Genomic DNA, 24547 nt, shown 5'->3' with positions numbered 1-24547 from the left:
TTTAATACTGTACACAGCAATGATGATTGTGAAGCTTGATTGTGGTGGTGGAGTCAGAGGGTGGGATATTTCCCAGGGAATGCCTTACTGCTAAATGATGAACTAGCACTCGGCTGAGCCCTCAAGGGTTCACAGGTTGTTAATGTAGCCTCACACTCTACAAGGCAGCAGGAATGGTGGGAGGGGAGACAGCATGGCAGAGACACACACTGTGTGTGTGAGAGAGAGACGCATTGCCCTTTAAATACGCTGACCCCACTCTAAGTACACTGCCTTTTTAAGTAGATCAGCAAGTTGAGACAGCAGCTGCTGCCAGCGAGCTCCCTCCCTCGTCCTGAGTCTTGTCATCTTGAGCCCTGTTGTGCCCCCACTGCTCTGTGGAGATGGGGGGCAGAAGTGGGGGAGGGGGACACCCTAACATTAGCGCCCCCCGCTCCTCCCTGGCACACCAAGCAGGAGGCTCCTGGGAGCAGCTCCAAGGCAGAGGGCAGGAGCAGCACACAGCAGTGTGGGGAGGGACAGCTGAACTGCCCGGCAATTGATAGCCTGCTGGGCGGCTGCCGCACAGGGAACTTAGGCGGAGCGGGGAGTTGATGGGGGGGCTGCCGTCCACCCTAGTTCCAACCCCCCACCAGCTAGCTCCAAAGGGCTGCTCTTTCTGCAAGCAGTTGACAAAGCAGGTGGCTGCTAAACAACATTATAAGGGAGCACTGCGCAACTTTAAATGCGTATGTTCTCTAATTGATCAGCAATGAAACAATGTTAACAGGGACGATTTTAAGTGAGGAGTTACTATATGTATATTTCTCTTTAGGCTCTCTTTCCATACAAGATGAATAAAAGCTTAGTACAGTCATAAGATTTCCTAAATTTCAAGGGGATACATTTTTAATAAGCTAAATTACCATTCCTATTAGTCACAGGCAAATCCTTATGCATCACATTGAAACTTGCCTCTTGAGTGTGAGATGCAGACAATTAAAGGGAGCTAGGCAACTGACCGTGAAAGCACAAGGTGCAAAATTAGAATCTCAGTATTTACTTGTGTAGAATTAATGTTGTTTTCTCCTGTTGCAGACTGCAGACTCTCTTCAAAGCTGCGTAAACACAGGTCTCTTTAATTTAAACTCATTGGTACACCGAGATGATGAGGAACCCAAAATGATGGACACAATATAGTACTGTTAAGACTGAGGCCAAGTACTTTTATTACAAAGAAAAGAACGTGGCTCTTTTCTTGACACTTACTTTTCTGGGTGCTGCACTTTATTTTTTGCGTTTGTTTTTTGGAAGGAGGGTAATCCAGAAACACATTTGTCATTTTGTTTGAAAATGTGCTGCTAGATTTTTGGTTCCCTTTTAGGAGAGGCGTTCTCATATGTTACCGAATGTGAAACTGGATGTTGTTTCTGCTACTTAAACTTACCTTTATTCTTAATTTTAGGAATCAAAGTATGACAAACAAATCTGCACAAATACAATGTTTACGAGAAGTGGTTGATTCTAGTTGGAATCTGCTATTATCTTTTATTATGGACATGGACGTGTCTTGCTCTATGAATACTAAAGATCACAATTGTACTCATGCTATACTGCTGACATAGTAAGCGCTCAAATCCAATTTTATCATATTAATAGCAATAAATCAAAAGCTGATATCAACTTGGAGGCTCAGATTAAAGCAGTGGGGTTTTTTTATCTCTACTACAGGGATTAAAATTTTACTTTATGCTTTCAGACAAAGACTTATTTCTGATTGTCAAGTTATGTACATTTTAGAGACAAAGTGTATAATTGCTTAGTGAGTTTTGAGCCACATTTCTAGCAGCATGGTCACTGAGAAGCTGATTCTTCTGTCTAACATTTAGTGTTAACTTAAAATATTACGGTTGCATTACAAAGATCCAGTGTGAATAAATATTTTGGGTGTGGGAGATTGAGGGTGGGGGAAACAACTTCAGGATAAGATTGTACTGCAGTCAGGCTCTCTCCTTCATACCAGTAACGAAGAAAGCCTGAGTGCCAAAGACTGACTGAATAGTATTGATTTATAATTCAGATTTGTTATGGTATTTCAGGCTTTCCTCAGTTTAAAAGGAAAAGAGTTCTGTTTCAATATCAGCTGAATGATTGATGCCAAGTGGTTAACTGCTGAGAGTAACAATATATAAGGCGGTATCTTAAGAGCCCTCTGCTTTAGAGCTCTGCAAAGGTCAAACTCTTTAATATTTCCAGAATTTTGCCATAATGGTCTTTGCAATCCAAAACTGGTATTAAGCTTTTCTAATTGTTTTCAATAGTTTTTTCACCTGTGTACACAGCCTCTATGTATCTGGGCTGTTTCAGTGTAGGACTGACCCTCCCTGATACCACAGTAGAAATGCCTAGATATTTTCTCATTTTACAGCGAAGCAGCAATGTATTAGTTTGTATATACTTCTTGAGTCACATTCTCTACTGCTTACTAACCCCTTTGCATTGCTTAAGTGGCATAAAGGGGGTGGAAAGCAGCCAGATTTCCTCAGCCTACAGAATACCCAGGCTGGTGCAGAACTAGCATTGCTGGTCAGCTTCCTCTGCAATCCCTCTGTAGCCACAAGTGAAGGGAGCAAGTTTGAAGAACTACTGTGATTTGGCTTTTCTTTGCTGGTGGATGGCCACAGGCAGTGGTTGTACCTTGGAGTGGCCCCTAGTCTGTCCTAAGGCATGCAGGGGCCAGTGTTGGCACAGAACCAGTGCCAGAAACGGAACTGCAACCACTTCTCTGGTCCCCTTCTCTCTCACCCCCCCCCCCCCCCCGTGGCCAGCATAATCTGGGCCTTTCTCTCCATGTTCTGTGAGGAGCAGGCTAGTCACATGCTTGGTTATAGAGAACCATAAGAGCATTTCTTTTAAGTACTACAGAAGCCTTATGGATGGGAATTTAGGGGTGAGAACAGTCAAGCTTCAAAAACATTTGCTGGAACTTCATTGAAATGTCTGTCAGCTACTAGCATGAGGGGGCTGATCTGTGTTTCTGATATGGTTGAGATACAGAAACAACTTTAGTGGCACATTCTAATTTTAGGGCCCCAGTACACCAGGCTAAACACTTGTGATCCCTCTAGCAGTCCCTTACTGAGAGAACATAACAGCTCTGAGTGGGCTCTAGCTAAAAGCTGCAGAGAACATAAGAGTATATTCTCCAATACTGTAAAACCTGTTGTAGCTATGTAGTGTCAGTGGAATACAGTGAGGGAAAGATTGCAAAAGGGCATGTCATTTCTCTTATCACTAACTTCCCCCTCAGAATGACCACACAGTATGAGAAGTGACCTAGCTATGCAGTAGTTCATCTCCTAAACACAGTTAATCCTGTATCCTACAGAAAGAACTGAAGTTCCATCTGCAGGTGCCTGTTGCTCTGGTATCTAAGCCCTGAGGTTGTTGCAGGCATGTGAAGGACAGAACACACTTCTGATAAAAACCTCAGGACCATCTGAGAAAGAGCAGCCAATATCCTGTTCTTCTGGAAAGTGAAGAAATTTGTATTTAGGCTAGTGCAAAGGTGGGGAGAGCTGTTGCTTTTTGTCTGGAAATGGTCCAGAAACCCCAGTAATGCTGGTGTCAAATGGAAGTATAGAACAAATCAAGGTTTTGTATGGGAATGCTAAGGCAACTGTCCAAAGGAATCTAGTCTCCAAGGAATATGTGTATGTCTAGAGGTGTCTCTAAGGACATAAAGGCTGGTGGCTGCAAAATTTTTGTGTCATCCTTTTTTTGTTTGTTTGTTTAGAAAAGGACCCAAACTGAACAGTATCTACCTCAATAGCCTTATACTTACAACAAATGAAAAGCTTTCCAAATTCCTCAGATGCTTTTCTTGGAATGTGTCAGTACTGGTGGTGTTAATACTTTGTAGTAAAAACCCTACTGTAAAGTATTTTAACTGCTGGCACTACTAGTAGATGACCTGTTTGTTGGATCAATACCAGAGAGGAGTGATGCCCTCAGCAGCATGGTCTGCTGCCAGTTATACCAGGTCCATAAAGTTTAACTATCTGGATGTGATGATTACATTGATTTCTGTACCTAGATCTTGCTGACCAGTTTCTGAAGAAGTGGGATTGAGGGAAATGAAATCAGCAGAATCTGTAAAGCTGAAAAAATGGGTATGAGTTCCTTGTAAAGACTAGCAGTAGCTACAAAAATCTGGACTGCTTGGTATTTGAAAGAGCCAAGCTTACAGAGGGCTGTTGACCTCAGCCATTGAAGTCCAGTGTGGAATGGGAATGAGGCTGGTTCCTTACCACCAAAATATGCAATGTACTCATCTCTATTAATTTTATGGGAGAGACTATTACCCTACTGTTTTAATCTCTGCTCTGTAACCTCATTAATTGAGGATTAAAGTTACACTCTACCACACCAAATGTGGTTTTGTTTCCAGTGGGACTCTTCTAGGTGCAACTAGGTAGTCAGAATTTTGTTAATGTTGTAACTTAGTGGAGTGAAATAGCAAAAAGGTCAGTTTTGTAACTTTAAATGTGGATAAATAAAGGCTTCAAGATAGCTTGACAAAACATAGCTAACATGTTTAATCAAAGAAGCTTGAATACTCGTGGCAAGATTCTCCCCCACTGCTTTGGAAATGAGATTTAATTTTCTGTAATAAAACATTTTATTGTAGTGCTGCGTGCGACTGAAATTTAAGATGACCAGAGCCCCTCATTGACTATTGTATAGTGTCAATGTTCAGGATTCACGAAAATAAGATATCTAATCCATTTTCTTTAGTATGCTTTCTAGTTTTCAGTATGCTTTTTCTAATCAAGCATCTCAAGTAAGGATGACTTCTTATGTTAAGAGGCCAGGCTATAGCCTCATTGATCTCAGGAGCAAATTTTTCATTCTAAACTTGACTCTTCTGAATTACATTCCATTACTCCTAGGAGTACAAGCCCAAATGATTAGTCTTCCTTCAGGCAATTAGATCTACATGCTGCTACTGCTGGAGTAGTCCAACTAGACATGTAATATCTAGGGCCAGCCCCAGAAAGGCACTGGTACTCTTAATTTCCATTGACTTCAGTGGAAGTCAGGAGCCCAGTGTGCCTTTGTGGATCTGGCCCTACTTTCTTCCCTTGTAATTCAATAGCTCTCCTGAACTCTCACTTTATCACTCTGCTAATAGGGGGAACAGATCCTTACAGAGAATGGTCTCCTTGTGGGCTAGGAATGTAGCCAGAGTTATCTTGGCCTTTTTCTTGACCTCACATTTCAAATTCATGGCTTTGAATATTAAGTCTGGTATGCTCTGCACTCATGTGCATAAATCTCTTATAGCTGTCAAGCTATTTTCCCTTTCATTGAATAGGTTTTTGGATTAAGTTTTCCAGATGAATTTTCTGCACTGTTCAAAGTGACTGGTCACCATTTGCCTAAGCCATTTTGTGAAAGCTCACCAGGTGAGGAACAAAATCCTTACCATGATCATAAGCAAAGTTTCAGTTTTCCATTGCCTGTTGAATTAATTCCAGGGGGGCAGAATGGTGCATTGGGTTACTGTTACTGGTAACACCACTGACACTAGGATCTTCAGATTTTATCCATTTGTGATTTATCTTGTGACAATGATCCAGTTTGGAAGAGTGGGGCTATCAAGACAACCTAATCCTCTGAACAAGTACAGGAGTTTGAACTGTAACCAGCTCTCAGTGTGAAAGTTACCACTGTTTTCCTTACTCAGCCTCCAGCTACACCACTTTCACTACATGACTTTGGTATCCACAGTATCTAGCTAAAGGCATCTTTTCTACAGTATAGTAAGTACAGTATAAAGGCATTGTTCTACACCTTTCAGCAAATGCTTGGTAAGCATGAGCGGTTGTGACACTTGTAATGTGAATTGAACACTTCTACTATGAGTTTTTATAAGCCATCTTGCCTAATGCATCATCTTGAGAAAGAAATGCTTGTGCCTTTACTCAAATTCATTTTTCTAAAAATCCACATAAGCGTTTCAGAAAAAGGACACTGACTTTTTTTTGCCAAATGCACAGACATGAAACTTTAGTTGCTTTTATTACAATTGGTCACTATTTTATAAGAATTAGGTAAATTTAATATAAAAATACAGCTTTAAAATGAGTATAGAGAAGTGAAAAATCGGAATGCACAAAGTTGAAAAGCTGTGGGGTGACGGTTTGATCCGTTTGACATGTAAAACAAAACCATGATTTTTGCAAGTTTCTAACATTCTGGAGAGAATCACTCTGAAAATGGAGACAGCCAGTAGTTGTGCTTATAAATAAAGATCCAACTTCATCTGTGTGGGGCAGCTTCCTCCTGGCTCACTTCTGGTAATTTGGCTTGGAGGAAAGCATGCACCATTGGCCAGATCTTATTGGTTTCTGTTCCAGAGAAAGATTCCAGTACACCTTTATTCCTAAAGGGGAGACAAAAGAACAAGTGTAGACAAATCAGTTTTGTCCATTCTATCAGCATCTTCACTTCAGAGTTGAAAGATACTTCAAAGGTTGTCCTGGTGGAGGAATGTTGGCAACATTGTTGACATGTAAGAGTTCAGCCCCAAGAGCAACCTTCTGTTTTCTAAAAGAAGAAACTAGCTATGTCAAAAGTTTCATGCTTTGTTTCTGGAGTGGTATACATGAAAGGGAGACAAAGTTAGTGACCATATCAGATCTGGTCTATTCCAAAGGACAAAAAGCACTCTGAGGTAGTCACTACTGAACTATGAAGAAAATGGAAACAAAGAATGAAGGTTTCAGAGTAGCAGCTGTGTTAGTCTGTCTCAGCAAAAAGAACAGGAGTACTTGTGGCACCTTAGAGACTAACAAATTTATTTGAGCATAAGCTTTTGTGGGCTAATGAAGAATGAAGGGTCAGTCCTAAGGTAAGCAGGTACTACATAATCATTGCTGAACATAAAATGACATTGCCTCTAAAAGCCTTGATTTAGGGCTATCAAATACTAATACAATCTATTTTATTGTTATATATAGCCAAGTGGGCAAAAACACTAAATTTTAAAGGTTATTCCATGTAAACAGAGTAAAGATGTAACTAGAATTTGCCTTGGGAATGACTGTTTAGTTGCCACATAGATGTTCTGTCAATGGCATTTTTACATAGAGTACACTGTCATCATACTATGACTTGATAAAATAGGCCCCGATCCTAAAATACACATGTGCCCTCAAGGAAGTCCACTGAAGTCAGTAAAACCATTGCTGACCTAAAGTACCCTCTCTTCAACCTCTTCTCTCCAGAGAAAGCACTTTTTTTTTTTTTTAAATGGAGATGTCCTATCTCCTAGAACTAGAAGGGACCTTGAAAGGTCATCGAGTCCAGCCCCCTGCCTTCCCTAGCAGGACCAAGTACTGATTTTGCCCCAGATCCCTAAGTGGCCCCCTCAAGGATTGAATTCACAACCCTGGGTTTAGCAGGCCAATGCTCAAACCACTGAGCTATCCCTCCCTCCCTGTCCAAGACATGCAGGGAAATTACTGGAAGGCGTTGGACTATTTCTGAGTGACAAATGGTCAATTTAGTATTTGGATAAATGTCTATAAACATCTACATCCATTATTACCCCACTGGTATTCATAAAATATCTGCACATTAACTAGAACACCTTTGCTTAAAGACAGATTTGGGAAAACCCATCAACTATTCCAAGGCTTGACTACTTTTCTCTCCCCATTTTCCCCCTACAATGCAGCATACCATATTCATACACGCTCTTGTTTTTAAAGTATGACTCAATTTTTTTATTAAGTCACAAATTTTTCTACCCACTCTCATGTCACTTACTGATTTTTAGTCCTTTATCTCCTAGCAACTTTTAATACCCTAAGTCCTTGGCCAGCCAGTGAGGTAAAAAAAAAAATTGGCAGACATTTGATACAATGAAAATTCCGGGAAGGAAATGCCTACTGAAAACAGAGCTCCACAGTTGTGGAACTTGCCCTTGCTTTTGAAGTGTTGATCATTTTGATTTTCCTGCAGTCATAGGAAGCTTTACAGTAACAAGGTGCTATACATGACTGTACCTTTTAGTTCCTGAAGTACTATTGGAAAAGAGGTTTTAATCAAGTAAATAGCAGGGGGAATCTACCCGTAATATAACATATGTCATTATACATTTACTGTTATTGTGTAACAAGTTGAGACGGAAAGTGACTTAAATGCTAAGTAATTATTCACCAATATGGTATTTGTGCATTTTTAAGAGAAAAACAGGTTGTTCCTGTTCATCCTAATGTGGAGAGAAGTATTTTTGTTTATTTACTACTTACCGGTAATAGTCCAGAACAGGCTTTGTCTGTGCCTCATAAGCCTTCAGTCTCTTGGTAACAGTCTCTGGCTTATCATCATCACGCTGAACAAGTGGCTCTCTGGTAATATCATCAAGGCCCTAATTGTGGTTAAGAGCAAAATGGCTTTATATTTCTGTTTAAGTGGACTTTGTGTTAGTCTGTTAGTATCAATTTCTAGTTAGTCAAAGAAAAAACAGCTCTCAGCTAAACTAGAGAACAAGCTACCATCCATATCTTATCTGGTGAGATGTTTACTTTCAGCAGTTTCCAAAACATACTTCCTCAAACACCAGATGCATGGAGTAGCTGTGGTTTTCAGATTGTAGTAGAGGAGCACAAGTCAGTGAAGTCACATGTACTACACACAGGAACCTATGCATAGTGACCCTTGATGTATGGTGGAGCAGAATGGATGTCTAGAATCGTTTCAGTAACGTCATGGACAACTGGCAGAACTAAAAGGCAGATATGATTTTTGGTCTCTGAGAACAGACTGTAAAAGGTGAAGAGCAGCATGGCCGTATGGTTGGAAGTTAGAATATGGAAGAGATGTTACAATGACTAGTGTACAGCAGACAGCATAAAAACCAACAGAGCAGAACGGTTGCAGGAATGACCAAACAAAACATGGGCCTAAACAGCAGGTTTTTACTTGAACCTCACCTTGCACTTTCAATTTCTTTTGGAGGCACTTTACATCTTTTAATAGTGAGGTTGAGTGATTTAAAACAGCAGTAGCTTGAGAAGACTTTAGTGCTAACAAGTAGAAGTCATTAGAACTTAATCCTACATGATACGGGGCCAAGTTTTGCCCTCACTTACACACATGCAACACTCGAAGTCATTTTTGTGTATACCAGAGGACAGAATTTGGCCCACAGTATGAGGGACACTGAAACCTAAGCGTTCTCTTAACAGTTTTGACTAACCATTTATTAAGCTGATTTGACCTGTGAGTTATACGAGCAAGTAGTTTTGGAATTGTTTTAAAAATACTTTAACAAATTGCACCGGTAGCATCCTATGATAAGCATATCAAAAGTCAGTAATGAAAAAACATCATGCTCTTATAATGACTCTGGTGCATTTCAACCATTCAAGAATCCACTTCTTGATTTCACTCGTGTTCCAAACTATTTCAATGCACTACAATATGCATATTATAGTTCCAGAACCTCTGCTTGAAGTAGGGAAAGAATGGGTTCCAGGTGCATTAGATAAATACAATCACAACTCACACTTAGCTTTACATCTTACAACTTAACACTTACAACATCTTTGGGAGGACTGAATTCAAGATTGTAGACTCTGCCACTACCAGGATGGATCCAGCGTGCAGTGAGCCGTTGTTTAATGGTCTCAAATGGCACATCCAAGTTAATCACAGTATCTATCTGACATGTTTCATCCAGAGCTGCTGCCTGTGGAACTGTTCTGGGAAAACCTTTAAGGAAAAATAAACTAGTAGGAGAGCAAAGGCAGAGTTACATTATTTAACACATAGTAAATGGCCTAGATCCAACTTAAAAGAAACTGCTAGTCAGATAGCACAACAATCTCTACTCTGGAGTATCACTTAACTTGGGGTTACCTCACCCCCTTTAGTTTTTCTGGATATTGTCCCATTGTGTCCCCACTCCCATTTGCTAGTCCTCTCCTACCCTCTTTCCTCATTTCACTTGCCAGCTACCTCCAAGACACAGTAAAAATCCATAGCTGCTTTTATTTCCTGTTTCCTCCCATTCATCTTTGTTCCGTCACTGGCCACTTTGACTGGACATCAGATTTTGAAAAGTTCTCCACAAAATCCATTCTGAGCAGCCTGGGTGATCTCAACATTCATTACAAAACATTTATTTCCAAAGTAGTGCAAAAGTCAGGACGAAGTAGGGAAGTAACGGGTAGTAGCCATAAAGGGTCAAATTCATCCTTTGTGTCACCACTGAAGTTTACTGGAGATGTTACAAGGATTATTTTGCCTGAAAGGAAACTGACAACAGGCCCTGCCCTAAACTATCTAGTGTCCAAAGTTCTACTAAAGAACAAGGTCAGTAAAAATATTTACTTAGATGGTATAGGAGTCTGTGGCATCATTAACAACAGAAACTAGAAATATACTGATTTTTTTTGCTCTTTCAACCATACTTTTGAATCAAGGCAGTAGTTAATTTTAATCAAATTATTTCAGATTAACAACAGATCTGAGCAATGGAGTGTCTTTAAGGCTAGGTCTACACTACCGGGGGGGAGGGGGGAGGCGTGTCGACCTAAGATACGCAACTTCAGCTACGTGAATAGCGTAGCTGAAATTGCGTATTTTAGGTCGACTTACCTGGCTGTGAGGACGGCGGCGAGTCGACCGCAGCTGCGCCGCGGTCGACTCCGCTTCCGCCTCTTGCCGCGGTGGATTTCCAGAGTCGACGGCAGAGCCATCGGGGATCGATTTTATCGCGTCTTCACTAGACGCAATAAGTCGATCCCCAATAGATAGATTGCTACCCACCGATCCGGCGGGTAGTGAAGACGTGCCCTAAGATAACATCTTCGTTACTGAATAAACCTAATCTACCTTGAGAGAAAGAAGAGAGAGAACCAATGTCTCTGCACAAAGAGTTTAAGCACCTATTGCTAAAGCCTTGTTTACGTGGGGCAATTGACCAGCAATAGCTACAGCAGAAGCAACTATTCCACTATTGCTATTATTCTAGAATAAGAGTTACTTTTCTGGAATAGTGTCCATAGGGCAAGTTATTTCAGAATATCTAATTCCGTTTTAGCTATGGCAGTAAATTTCCCCATGTAGACAAGCTCTAGTAGGTTTAAACTGAAGAAAGCCCTTTTTGCATACTATTAGGAAATGGCAATTACTGCCCTATCACCAGAGTAAGGACAAATAAGGCAAATGAGCCTTACAACAAAGCACATATTGAAAAAATCTGAATACCTTACAGCTAGTATTTCAGCTTAATGACATGCCCACAAAGTGAAGAGCTGATTCACTTATGCCAAGTACTTCATTTTGTGTGTATATGTTACAGTCCTTCAGATCCCACTTGTATTACAACAGATGATCCTCTCATTCCATTTCCGAGATGACCTGTAGATGAGGGCATGTGTCTAAAAATTAGATGTGTGAGAGTTGGGAGTTGCAGCTCTATTGCTGACTCATTTTGTGACTTTGTCACTGAGCCATTCTGTGCCTCTGTTTACTCAACTGGCAAACAGGTTTTACACTTCACAGGGCTGTTATGAGAGCTGAAGTGCTTCAAGAGACACTTGGATGAAAGGTGCAGTAAGTACCATTTCAGTGAAATCATATTTGATCTACTGCTACATCAAAAAAGGTATGTATACAAACCCCAAAAAGTATATGCAGAGGTACAATGAACCATGGATATAGTTTGAGTGCCGAGGAAAAGCATTTACAGCTCTGCAAAAAGCTTGACTGTTTCAATTTGTAACTTTACCAAAAAATGGTTATACCCTGAAAGGATAAGGATTAAAAAAGAAAAACTTCTAGAACAAAAATTCTGCTATTTGTATTATGCCATACGACCTAGGAGCCCCAGTCATGGACGAGATCCCCATTGTGATAGGCCCTGTATGAACTAATACCATTTTGATCTTTCGCCTTCCATCCAAGAATCACAAAACTCTTTATTAACATTAATTAAGCTTCACACTATCCCTGTAAAGTAGAATACATACTATTATCCACATTTTATGTATGGGGAAACTGAGGCAGAGAGGCTGTCATTTGCCCAAGGTCACATAGGTTAATGGAAGAGTCAGAAGCAGAACTCTGATTTTCTGACTCTCAAGACCCTGGCATAATTACTAAGTGTCCACTAATTGTCATAGAAGTAGATTGGAAAGATTTTGTCCCTTTCACATTTCCTGTCTTTCCCACACACAAATGATTTCCCCTTGTATCTTAACTTACCATCCAGCAGCCAGTGGTACCGGTGTAGATTTTTCAGCTCATTCAGCATCAGCCGTGTCATGATGTCATCTGGAATAAGCTGCCCTTGATCAATGTAGGTCTTGGCAATGACACCGACCTCTATGGAAGCAAAATAAACACATACCAATGTAGCAATACCCCTCCGCAGCCCAGAAATCTACAAATAACTAGTCAGAAGCCTGAGGGTGGAAGGGTTGTGAATTATCAGTGACTGACACGTGGTATCTTTTAAAATCTAAAAAAATATTTTCCCCTTATTTTCACTGCAACTTAAAGCAGATGCCAGTGGAGCTATTCACACTGAGTAAAGTTACTCATGTGTGTGTTTGCAGGATCAGGTCCTAAGCCTGAAAACAGGAGAGTCATTAGTGGAGCCTCTTTAAAAAGGTAGAACAAACCAGGAAAACAAATGCACTGGGTCCAGTAAGAATGAAAGGGCCTAACTCTGCCTCATATTTCCTGCTCAAAAAGTTGAGGTCCTATTGACTATTTTTCCGCATGTAGTTTAGCATTAAGTTCTACAGTCTGGTGAATGTTAATGTCTTTTTCAGATGGATGATGTTTTCACTAAAAGACAATATCTAAGTTCCAACTAGATGCCTCCTTGAGTATTTAAGAAAGCAACATGTGTCAAACACTATAGCTAGAGAATGTTATTTCTTTCACTTTATCCAGATTTACAAGGGAGTGTTTATAAGTGATATATGCTTTCATAAATTGTTTGTGGACACTATTGTATTCACATGGTATTGACTAACATTTAGTACCAGCACTCCCCCACTGGTTTGGTTAGATGGCATCCATTTATTATGGTTGGTTTCCTCAAAAAACAAGAAGTACACAAAACATGCCCTCACAAATTGCTATGTAAATATGCTATAGCTTAAGCAGAAGTTAGTGGTCTGATGCAGAAGTTATTTGGGGAGGTCCTTTGGCTGGTGTTATCCAGGTCAACTAGATCATTGGTTCCCAACCAGAGGTATGTGTACTCCTGGGGGTACATCAGCTTATCTAGATATTTGCCTAGTTTTACAACAGACTACATAAAAAGCACTTGCAAAGTCAGTACAAACTAAAATTTCATACCGACAATGGCTTGTTTATACTGCTCTATATACTATATGCTGAAATGTAAGTACATTTATATTCCATGGTAAAAATGAGAAAGTGAACAATTTTTCAGTAATAATGTGCTGTGACACTTTTATATTTTTAAGTGAAGTGAAACTTGGGGGTACGCAAGACAAATCAGCCTCCTGAAAGGGGTACATTAGTCTGGAAAGGTTGAGAGCCACTGAACTAGACGATCATAATAGTCCCTTCTGTCCTTTAACTATGAAATTAGGACCGAGTCCTCGCACTGTAGAACATGATTGATTTTATACATGGGGGATTTGCAGAACTGGATCATTACTGTTCATTCAGATACTTACTTTCTTCTTGAGCTAGCTACAGGACCCCAAACAGGAGAATTGTATGGGAATGGGAAGACACCGAAAAACTGCAAGTGCCGAAACCTTACAATTTTTAAGGTCTTGGCTGCAGTTCTTCTAATTACAGTTTTCTGCATGCTTAAAGAACTATGAGAAGGCACTCAAGTACTATGGTGACAAGGGCAGTAAGCAAACCTGAAGAGAAAAAGAAGCTTTCCATTTACAGAGTATTACTAGCTCCTTCCTTAGCAAGTCTCACATGCCTCACAACTGATGCACTCAAGCACTGGAAAAAGTGGCCTTCAGGTTTTGTTTGTTTTTAAAGCAGCAATAGAAGGGCAGGAACATCTTCCTTAATTAAGGCAAAGTGTTCATATTCACAACTAGGCTTTGAAATTACACTTTCCCTGAGAGATGGACATCAGCCACACCACTCAGGTCCAGATTTCAAATATCCCAAGTCTAGGAACGGTCAAATTCAAAGTCATGGCAGTTTTAAAATCAAAACAACTTGAATCCAGACACTTCTATTTCTTTGTACCCATGCTACCCCTTTCCTAGTCCCAGGATGTGCTCTTGGCCCACCCTTCTCCAACAGGCATGGCTTTCGTTACTCTGCCTACATTGCGAAAAGATTTCCCTCACCATGATCAGCACTACACAGAAGGAAGAAGACATGGAAACCTGGCCCTCACGAGTTTAGTCCTGGTGAGCTAGATACAGTTACATGGGATGGGAGAACCTCTTCTTCATAAAAATGGAAGGTGAGCCTCTCCCCGCCACAGAATGGAGCTCCTAGGACCCCATATATTCCCCTCTGCTGGGGCCCTGAGGTTTTGGTGATGGGGAACACAAAGCAGGGGATTACACTACTCTGCAGTCCCACCAGTTCCCACACAACAGCATGTGGGGCAATTTAGGTTTTAGTTGTATAAACGCACTCTACTTGATCTCCACTGTAGTTGCCCCAGAGCAGCCATAGGGCAGGAACTCAATCAATGGCACTACAGTTCCTCAGGAAAAGAACTCTCATGCATTGAAATTCCAAGTCTTTATCAAACAGTATTTGCTCCAGCCACCCAAAAGCAAACCCCAGAGTAGCCAGGATCTAAAAACCTCTCATGTAGGCACAAAGTGATCACTTTACTAATGGGGCCAGAGATGAAGGAGGGATTCAGGAGCAGAGGATCTACGACTGAAAGCATTAATCTGCCAACTACTATACCAATCAGGCTAGGACTATATTTTTATACTGTCCACATCATCCAATATACACACATTTTGCAGAGATTATAAATCTTTGCAGAGCCTATAAACAGTAGTCGTTTACATCCTCCTATAGACACACATTTTGCAGAGACTATAAACCTTTGACTCAAATACCTAGTATCCTGTAAAGTTTCTCATTCAAGGGGTGTTATACTAGGGAAATGTAGCTGAGTTAAAGCTGGTCCTGAGTGTCTTATCCTGGGGGAGACTGTGTCACACATTTCAGAAATCCAAATATTCAGTCTTCTCTATCCCTCTCATTTTATGCGAGTTCAAGTAATTTAGTCAAGCAGTCTCTACCACCACCACAATATCATGAAACCAGCTCTCCGTGCTAACATCGTGCTCTCATCATGCATATGCCTAGCTTAACCCACTTTATTAGCATTACTGAGAGCTTCCTACCCTTGTTACCATTTCCATTTGCCCCAACTGGCACGGATCCTGTACCCACCTAGTTCTGGGTGTGGTTAGGGAAAAAGGGCAGACACAACATATATTCTCCTACTGCAACTGCCAAGCAAGTAGCTGCTTCAAGACAGATTAAAAGTGTATTTTAAAATTCACTTTTAAAGCATGTCAATTCTCCACCTGCTGCCATACTACTTTTATCTCGGGTGTTCTAGCAGTAAGGAGTGTGGGGAATTCCCATTACTGGCACACACTATAGACCCATGCTACTAGCACGGAGGGCTGGATTCATCACTCTAATGCAAGTTTAGCTATTTTCATTTAGCAATGAAACAAAAAGCAATTGGGACTGGGTTTTCATTTTTTTTTCTTTGGGGGTAAAGGGGGCAGGAAGGGAAATGTCTGTACTGTGAGCAAAACCATGCTAGTTTAAACCCTGCTGTAACACTGCAGCGGTGTCAGGAACACCAGGGTTGTCCTCGCGTTTCAAATTTTGGAGTGTTTTGCAAACTGGAAAGAGGATCTCAATATGAGAGGGTGGGAGAAGGAACTGGTTCTATTCTTTTATATACCTTACTTTTTTGCTGCAGCAGAGAACCATTGGCCTCGTCTACACATGCAAATTGTACCTCTTATACTGGTACAACTAAAGTGGTACACCCCCTAAGTGCAGACAGGGAAGGGGAATAAACTTATTACTCTTGGGGAGATTCTGCACCAAAAAAATTCAGAATTCTGCATATTTTATTTGTCAAAATAATGCAATATAATCACATCAGTTTCAATTGTTTTGGTAATTTATTTAAACTACAATACAGAAAAAAGAAGTCACAATAACTATTCAACATTTCCTAAACACATGAAAGTTAAGTTATAAACACTTGGTAACTAATACCCTGCATTCCAGTTATAATCCTGGATTTTCATTTAAATTACATTACAGAACTCCAAACAGGGGAGGGGGAAAAAAGTAAAATGTCATTTTAAATTGCTCAGACCTTCACATATGAAAGTCATACAGTTTTGCTAATCATTGTCCTGGACCTGGCTGGGTACTTTGGGAAGTGCTTGGTTCTGATTGTCCTGATATTTTATTGACTGCTTGGTAAAAGTTTTATTTGCCCTCAAAGTCTTCCCCCCCCCCCTAAATTGGTAAGTAAAATAAATCCTGAGCTACTCTAGCACAGGAAAAAAGTGAGAAAGCACACAGATCTTCCTATCTGAGGATTCCCTTACTGTCATTTATAATAAGGCTCCTTTACATAACTCTGGCAATGTAGGGACCTTAAAACTTTCACAGGTTTTATGCTCCTGGGAGAATTGACTGAGAATGGGAACAGTTAACTAACAATAGGAACATTAACAATGTTACTATGTAGGCAGGCTGTTACATTTTTGCTTCAGAGAATGAAATCAATTAACTCAGGCAGGCTGCTACATTTCTGCCTCTAGTCTGTCTTGTGCATAATAAAAAGCCCTACCCTTCCACGTCACTGAGCTGCAGTAGTCCCGTCCCCCCCAGCCCTGCCTCCCCCACTCCCACGGTGATCAATCACCCAGGCATGCACACCCAGACCCCCTCCCCCATCTCTGAGGCTGCTCCAGGCACGCTGGAACAGACGCGCTGCCTGGTCTGCCAGGGAAGAGGTGCGTGTCCCCTGGCAGATTTTTTTTGTGTTTTTCTGCACGGGGGGCACAGAAAAATGCGGGCCATATGAATTCTGTCAGGAGTAACTCTTTATGCCAGTATAACTACATCCACCTTAAGGTCATGCTAACTGAAATAGTTATACTGGTACAAAACCTGCATGTATACAAGGCCATACATTTTTACAGAAATCTGGGCCCTGAAAATAATGTAGGACTTGATCTGGTGAACTGTGGACCTAGAGCCATTATAATTCTCAGTTCCTGCCAAAAGCATAAAATGGATGTCTATTTACAAAACTTCGGCAATAGCTTAGGGTGTCCTTGTGGGAAGTTACTACACAGAGCCAACAAACTTGGACCATGTTCACTAGGCAACAGGTTGCTTAGCAACTGAGAAGGCATCACAAAATCTCCTCTCCAAAGCAGGAAAGCATGATAATAAATGCAGACTGCTAAGGACCCTCAAGAACATGCATTCAATAGGACTCTTCTTTTCAACAACTGAACCCTTGCCAAAGTTTATAACAGGGTGGCAAATGCTGAAAAGGCAAAGTCTAACTCTAGTTAACCTTCTATGGATTAGTAAACAGTTGTAAATCTTTTTGCTTTTCGAAAAAAGACCTGTTATAGAATTGAGAAATGTGGGTTTTTTCCACTATCTTCAAAACTCACAACATTTATTTCTTTGTGGAAAACAAGATTGTTACCCCCAATTTTCCTATGTAGTAATGTTACAACTTTGAGAGGCATTTACAACTAGCCTCCCATCTATCCCCTTCCTCCCAGTTACCACCAAAATTCTTGAGTGTGCCATCTACACCCACTCTCTCAGCTTCTGTCTTGATCCTCACTCAAGATGGCTTCTGCTCTCCTCAAGGTCACCAATGGCCTCCCAGTGAACAAAATCTAAGGGATCCAGAACTTGCTATATAATGCCTTCCAAAAGTCTCTTCTCTATTCTCCTTCTCAATTTCTCCATTGCATTTCTCCAACTCTTTCTTCCTGGTATTTCCCTGGGTTCCCTGGGTTCTCCTCCTCCCCAGCTGGCTACTCCTTCACTTGTGTCTTTGACAACTCCTGTTTCTGCTCCCAATCCTTCTGTGTTGGTATTGCTTAGGGTTTTAGCCTCATTTTCCCAATCTATGCTCACTCCCTCTCATGTTATCTCCACTCATGGCTTCAGCTACCACCTTTACATCCCACAAACCTACCTCCCTGGTCCTGATTTCTCCCATTCTGTTTAGTTTTGCATCTCAAACATCTTATCTAGATGTTTAGCAGCCTTCTCAAAACACCTCCCCATTTCTTAAGCAACTAGGAGTGCCATTCCAGGACCCCACTGTGGTAGGCGCTGTACAAACACAACCTCAAAGAGCTTACAATCTAAGCACAGAACAACAAACAACAGATAACTACAGACAGACTGATGCAGGAATACAGGGAAACAATGAGACAATATTGGTCAGCATGATAGGCAGTGATCGCATGATAGCACAAGAGCAGCCTAACCACTGTCCAGTTAGTTATAGGCATCATAGCAAATGAGAATTTTTAAGAAGAAATTTGAATAAAGAAGTAGCTTTGCAGATGTTTACAGGGACCTACCTAGCGTGAGAAGTAGCGCAGGAGAAAGAACAATAGTGCTTGTCTGAAAATGTAACAAAGGAGCAAGAGTGTCTGGAATCATATGCCGATCAGAGGTGGGAGTCGACACCTCAATGAGAGATAATAGGTGTGGGGGGAGAGGGGGGAATAGGCCATGCAGGGCCTTGAAAGTAAAGACAAGTAGCTTATGTTTGATGCGACAGAAAAAGGAGAGCCAGTGAAGGGATGCAAAGGGGCCGACATAGTCAAAGCAACAGGTAAGGAAAATGATCTTTGCCGCTGAATGTATATGAGCAGGGCAAATTAAAACCAACCAATTGATTTCATATATGAGAGAGAGAGAGAGAGAGTGTGACTTTTTTAAAAACTATACAATTAATTTTTAATCTATAGAACAAAATCGCTTAAGAATATTTTTAGGTAATTGTGAAAGGTGCTAGATTAACTGCTCTAGTGACTGAAGTCTTTTAGTTACCTCAATAGATATAGCATCGGTAGTGCAAGAATACTTCATACTTACGTAACTCATAGCGTCAAAGTGCTGAACATCAACGATTACCCTATATGCTCCCATATAAACTGAAATTGTTCTGCCAAGACTACTGAAGAGAAAGGTGGTTTATATGCAAGTCAAAGAATGCTTAGTGGCCCCTGTCCACACTACAATCACTATCAATGTTAGGAATGTTTAGCTTGTCTTAAAAGACAACCATGTACCAGTCTAAGGCCTTGTCTACACTGCCACTTTACAGTGCTGAAACTTTCTTGCTCAGGGGTGTGAAAAAACACAACCCTGATTGATGCAAGTTTCAATGCTGTAAAGTGGCAGTGTAGACAGTGCACCAGCGCTGGGAGCCGCGCTGCCAGCGCTGGGAGCTACTCCTCTTGTGGGAGTGGGTTTTTTACAGCGCTCTCTCCCAGCACTGGTGCCTCGACTACACAGCCACGGCAGCGCTTTAACATTGGTAGTGAAGACATACCATCAGACTCTGACGGGGGTAAGACTATCAGCTGACATCACTATTATTATTAGTCTGTATCCACAAACAGGGTAGCTCCTTTTAAACCCAACTATACAATTAATTTTTAATCTATAGAACAAAATCGCTTAAGAATATTTTTAGGTAATTGTGAAAGGTGCTAGATTAACTGCTCTAGTGACTGAAGTCTTTTAGTTACCTCAATAGATATAGCATCGGTAGTGCAAGAATACTTCATACTTACGTAACTCATAGCGTCAAAGTGCTGAACATCAACGATTACCCTATATGCTCCCATATAAACTGAAATTGTTCTGCCAAGACTACTGAAGAGAAAGGTGGTTTATATGCAAGTCAAAGAATGCTTAGTGGCCCCTGTCCACACTACAATCACTATCAATGTTAGGAATGTTTAGCTTGTCTTAAAAGACAACCATGTACCAGTCTAAGGCCTTGTCTACACTGCCACTTTACAGTGCTGAAACTTTCTTGCTCAGGGGTGTGAAAAAACACAACCCTGATTGATGCAAGTTTCAATGCTGTAAAGTGGCAGTGTAGACAGTGCACCAGCGCTGGGAGCCGCGCTGCTAGCGCTGGGAGCTACTCCTCTTGTGGGAGTGGGTTTTTTACAGCGCTCTCTCCCAGCACTGGTGCCTCGACTACACAGCCACGGCAGCGCTTTAACATTGGTAGTGAAGACATACCATCAGACTCTGACGGGGGTAAGACTATCAGCTGACATCACTATTATTATTAGTCTGTATCCACAAACAGGGTAGCTCCTTTTAAACCCAACTACTTACAAACAATTAAAATGTTAGTGTAGACAATACCCACATTTGAAAATTCTGCCCATTGTTTTGTAAACAGTCACTGCTGACAGTTACAAAAGCTACTTGTAGACAGGGTAATATTAGGGGTTTGGTCTTTTTTGTTTGTTTGTTTGTTTTTAAAGACACTTAAGAGTAAGGCAACATTTTGGAAAGCAATTACTGATTTTGAGGCTCCTCATTTTCTGGCAGGCCAACCTGGGACATCTTAAAGAGGCCTGATTTTGAAAAAAAGTAACTTAGCACTTTCTGAAAAAGCAGACCTCTTAATACATCTGAGTTTGGGCATCCAATATTTGAGGCACCTCAAAATCACTAGATACTTCTGAAAATCTTGGCCTATGACACTAAAAAGTCAAATAATGTTTGGCTAATAAGGGATGGGGGGGGAAGCTACAACCCATCCATGCTTACAAATACAACCATGACAGCAGTGAGCACCTTTAAATATTCCCTAACTTAAGGGGTCATCTCAACTCCTTTTGACTTCCATGGGTGTTAGGATTGGGTCCACAGGAAACAATGCAGTATAGATGGAATCTCAGTGCGTGCTTGTGAGACTTTTTATGCCTTTTCCAGGGACAACATCTAAGAGTCTAGGTTTAAGATACCATTTAATGTTAAAACCACTAGAACTAAACACTGAGCAATACGCTGTACTTTTACTGAGCACTCACTTCAAGCATGATTTTGCTGAACACTGCTTTATATCCAAGTGCTTTCAAGACATTAAAATCCTCTTATATAAATATTCCATAGAGATATTCATGAATTAAATGAGTTTCATGCCAGCTGCCAAAGCAAACACATAAACAACCCTCTGCAGATGGATACCATTGTAAGAAAAATAAAGGGGAATGTTTTAACCTATACTGCATGTAGAGTCCAGCCACACTCAATGCTTCATCTATTTTTAACAAAACGTTAGAAAGAGGTGAAACACAGATGACCATTTTATAAATGTGCACAATTAATATTAACCCCATTTCTGCTGGTTCCTGATAAAGCTCTCTGCTTTAAAGCTACCAACATTCCATCTGTGGTGTCAGGACTGTACCTTACCCCACCTACCAAATGCAGTAAAATGGTTAAACCACAGTTCATTCAACTGTGGTCCATGGACTATAGGGATGGGGGGAGGGTGTCCTGTGGATAACTAGCTAATTACATGATACTGTCTAGGAAAGGGAATTAAGGAACAGCTAAAAATGCTTCTAATAATACCACCATTACTTTTCCCTGTAAACTGTGACTGTAGTTGCCACAGGAATGTTATGTGATCACGATTAAGAAGGGACATGTTTCACAAGATAATTTCTCTATTAAGATATGGTTCATATGAGAAAAAGTATGACAGCCCTGAATTCAACAAAAGCCTTAAGTCATCGGTATCACTGCCAAGAAGCAGTGTTTCACTATTATGAATTGTGACTGCTTAACCAGTTATTTGGGACACTAAATCTACCCCCTTACCTCCAGATGATTGTGTTTCTATTTAACTATATGTACACATCAGATTTGTTTCTCAGCACCTCAACACTTTTTAAGTATGTTATTTAATTTAAACATGTGACCAAAAAGGCCCCCCTGCATTTCATCAGTTCAGCTCTCCCAATTTGCATCACCTAACCAAACTCCCCTCTTCACCAACCTTTGGAATCTCTGAAAGGAGAAGGAGCTGTTGTCTCCTTCTGGGCTCACTCTCTCTCTCCCTCCCAGTTGGTCTTATTATTAATCATACCATGCATTTATGTAGCACCTTTTGACCCAAAATAACCCAATGCACTTTACAAACTATGACCCAAGTCTTCAGAAGTCACCCTGCTAATTGTGAAGTCATTCCAAAGTCAGTAACTTGGGCCCTGGTTTTTAGAGCACCCACAACTTCGACTGAAGTCCATCAGAGATGTGAGCACTCAGTACCTCTGGGGGAAAGATATGCCAGGCATCTCCAATAGTGGAGATTTGTTAACAAGCATGCAACTGTTTCACCACTGAAGTGCAAACAGCTGGCAGCAGGAATGGGTGGCCCACTGGCATGCAACCTGAGCAAGTGAGTTATGGCCAAGGACACCCAGGCAAACTCTTCACTGAGAGCAGTGAATTGAATGCCCAAGGACACATTCCCCAAACCACAGGCTATTTTGATTTACCGATCTCAGAAGGACAAGGGGCCCACACGGTCCCGGAAGGGAATTCAAGTTCAGATCTAGGCAAGGGAGCCGGGGACAGCAGGATCCCCATTACCCAAACACCTGTGACTACAGCCAGTTCATTCAGGAGTAAGGAGCCGGGCTGTCACTACACAGGGCAGCTCCTAGCACTCCCGTTCCTTGGCGACAGGATAAATGCCACAGCCAGGGGCGGGTAGGCTGGGTACACAGGGTCTTACTGGATTTCGGATCCTCCCTGTGCCAGCTCAACCATCCCCCCCTTCAGGGTCACTTCACCAGCCAGCCTCAGGCTCTGCAGGGCCCGCAGCCTCTGGGAGGAGACACGGCTGCTGCTGTCTGTGCCCCCTACCTGTCCTTCTCTGCAGGTTGTCCCGGAGCAGGTCCCCGCTGGAGAGGTGCTTCAGGGCGAAGTGCTTGACTATGCGGGAGGACACGGTGCCCTTGCCGGAGCCCGGCGGGCCCATGATCACGGCCCGCAGCAGCTGCCGCACCACCATGCCGAGCCGCCGCGCTAGGACTGGGGGAGGGGAACCGTTTCGCTGGCCGGCGCCCCGGGAGCCTCAGCCCCGGGCTAGTGCCGCGGGTGCGGGCTCAGCGGGAGGCAGCTGCTGCTGCTGCGGGACTGCGCTGCACTCGCGGGGCCAGGAAGTGGAAGCGCTGCCTAGAAAGCCCAGCCCAGCCCCTCCTCCCCGCCTTCAACCTTCCCTTCCCCGCTGCAGCAGGCCGCCCCCGGTCTGTCTCTCCCCCACGCAGGCCAGCAGCTCGAGCTCCCTCCGAGCCCAGACTCCCTACAGCAGGCAGCCCCGGCCTTTCCCCGCTGGGCTGCACTAGGTTGCAGGCTGAGGTGGCTCGGCTGGAGGCGGGGCGGGGAAGCTTGCAGGGGCAACTGGCGCTGGTTATAAAAGGCGCCTCATGCCCCATCAAACACAACACTCACTCAGCAGCCGAGGGCAGAGCAGCCACTAGCTTAGCTGCTGGCCCTGGGTCGGGCTCCCTGGGCTGGTTGGGGGACGGGAGGGAAAGAAGAAAAGTTGGAGGGGGAGAGACAGAGACAGGAAGGGAAGGGGGAAGATACTGACAGGGCAGGAAAGCGGGCAGCTGTAAAGGTGCCCTCCGCTGGTCATGAATCAGTGGCACAGTTCAAAAGGACTTGCCAGGTTCTGAGTGGGAATTAACAGAGGAGATAAAGTTGGGGATTCCTGTTTAATTTCATATCAACCCTATAGCACCGCCTCCAGAGTGAAAGTTTTAGCACTGCTCTAGTCATCTCCTTGAAGGCCTTGGCTGGGACATCATGCTTGGCAAACAAGTCCATATTCCAGCTAAGACAATGTAAAAACTGCTGTACAACAGTTCACAGGCTGCAAGACAGCTCTGTCCAGCAGTTCCGCGGGGAACTAAATGTAGCAGCTCAAGATGCAAACAAAGATAAAACTTTTCAAGTCAATAATTCTGGCACAGAGACAAAAAAGATTGAAGAGGTTGCTGTCAGTCCCATATTGGATGCCTATGCCCTGTGGCAAATGGTCTTGGGTTAATATTTTCATGGCTGCTAAGAAAATGCAGAAAAGGGTGGGTGCCAGTACACAGTTTTACACCAGTTCAGATGACAAAGGGCTCAGAGGTAGAGCCACTACACAGAATGGAGGCAGTCATCTAGTCGTGGGCTATAAAATAGGGGTTACAATATACAAAAATCAGCCCCGTAGTAAAAAACATCATTGACTCCTCCACAGGCCAGCTCCTTGTTCTAGTGGGGTTTCATCATAGTTGCAACATAGAAGGATAGAGAGGAGGCAAACTCACATAGGATTTGTTGTAGTGCAGTACATCATTGGTCCATCAAAGTCTAAATTAATTTATCTATGTAATTGTGCGATCCTGTATGTAGAATAAAAGTATTTTTCCTG

At 42.1% G+C, this 24547-nt stretch overlaps 2 protein-coding genes across 3 annotated transcripts in view; one reads left to right on the top strand and one right to left on the bottom strand.

Annotated features, from left to right (window-relative positions):
- Positions 1-24547, top strand: part of RCL1 (RNA terminal phosphate cyclase like 1) — a 104623-nt gene that overhangs the window by 10531 nt on the left and 69545 nt on the right. The window contains exon 7 of one of the 2 annotated variants that reach the window (XM_065406373.1): positions 1078-1646. The exons of the other annotated variant lie outside the window; for it this stretch is intronic. Coding sequence (XP_065262445.1) covers positions 1078-1179 — 102 coding nt within the window. The 3' untranslated portion in view covers positions 1180-1646. Of the gene's footprint in view, positions 1-1077; positions 1647-24547 lie in introns of those variants that run through there. 2 annotated transcript variants of the gene reach the window in all.
- On the bottom strand, positions 6043-23160 carry AK3 (adenylate kinase 3). Its single transcript, XM_065406556.1, has 5 exons — positions 22987-23160; positions 12265-12384; positions 9593-9765; positions 8301-8419; positions 6043-6427 (listed from the first exon to the last, which is right to left on the bottom strand). The coding sequence occupies exons 1-5, from the start codon at positions 23132-23134 to the stop codon at positions 6304-6306; spliced, it is 684 nt and encodes a 227-aa protein (XP_065262628.1). The 5' UTR covers positions 23135-23160; the 3' UTR covers positions 6043-6303.

The sequence above is a fragment of the Emys orbicularis genome, chromosome 6, assembly GCF_028017835.1.
Source record: "Emys orbicularis isolate rEmyOrb1 chromosome 6, rEmyOrb1.hap1, whole genome shotgun sequence".
Taxonomy (NCBI): Eukaryota; Metazoa; Chordata; order Testudines; family Emydidae; genus Emys; species Emys orbicularis.
The sequence above is the reverse complement of the archived record's forward strand: the minus strand, read 5'-3'. Positions and strand labels throughout refer to the sequence as shown.

Coding starts and splice junctions, on each gene's coding strand:
- AK3 (XM_065406556.1), bottom strand. CDS start 23,134: ATGGTGGTGCGGCAGCTGCTGCGGGCCGTGATCATGGGCCCGCCGGGC. Junction 9,766..12,264: donor GTACCACTGGCTGCTGGATG/GTAAGTTAAGAT, acceptor TTTTCCTTAAAG/GTTTTCCCAGAACAGTTCCA. Junction 8,420..9,592: donor TCAGTCCTCCCAAAGATGTT/GTAAGTGTTAAG, acceptor AACCACAATTAG/GGCCTTGATGATATTACCAG.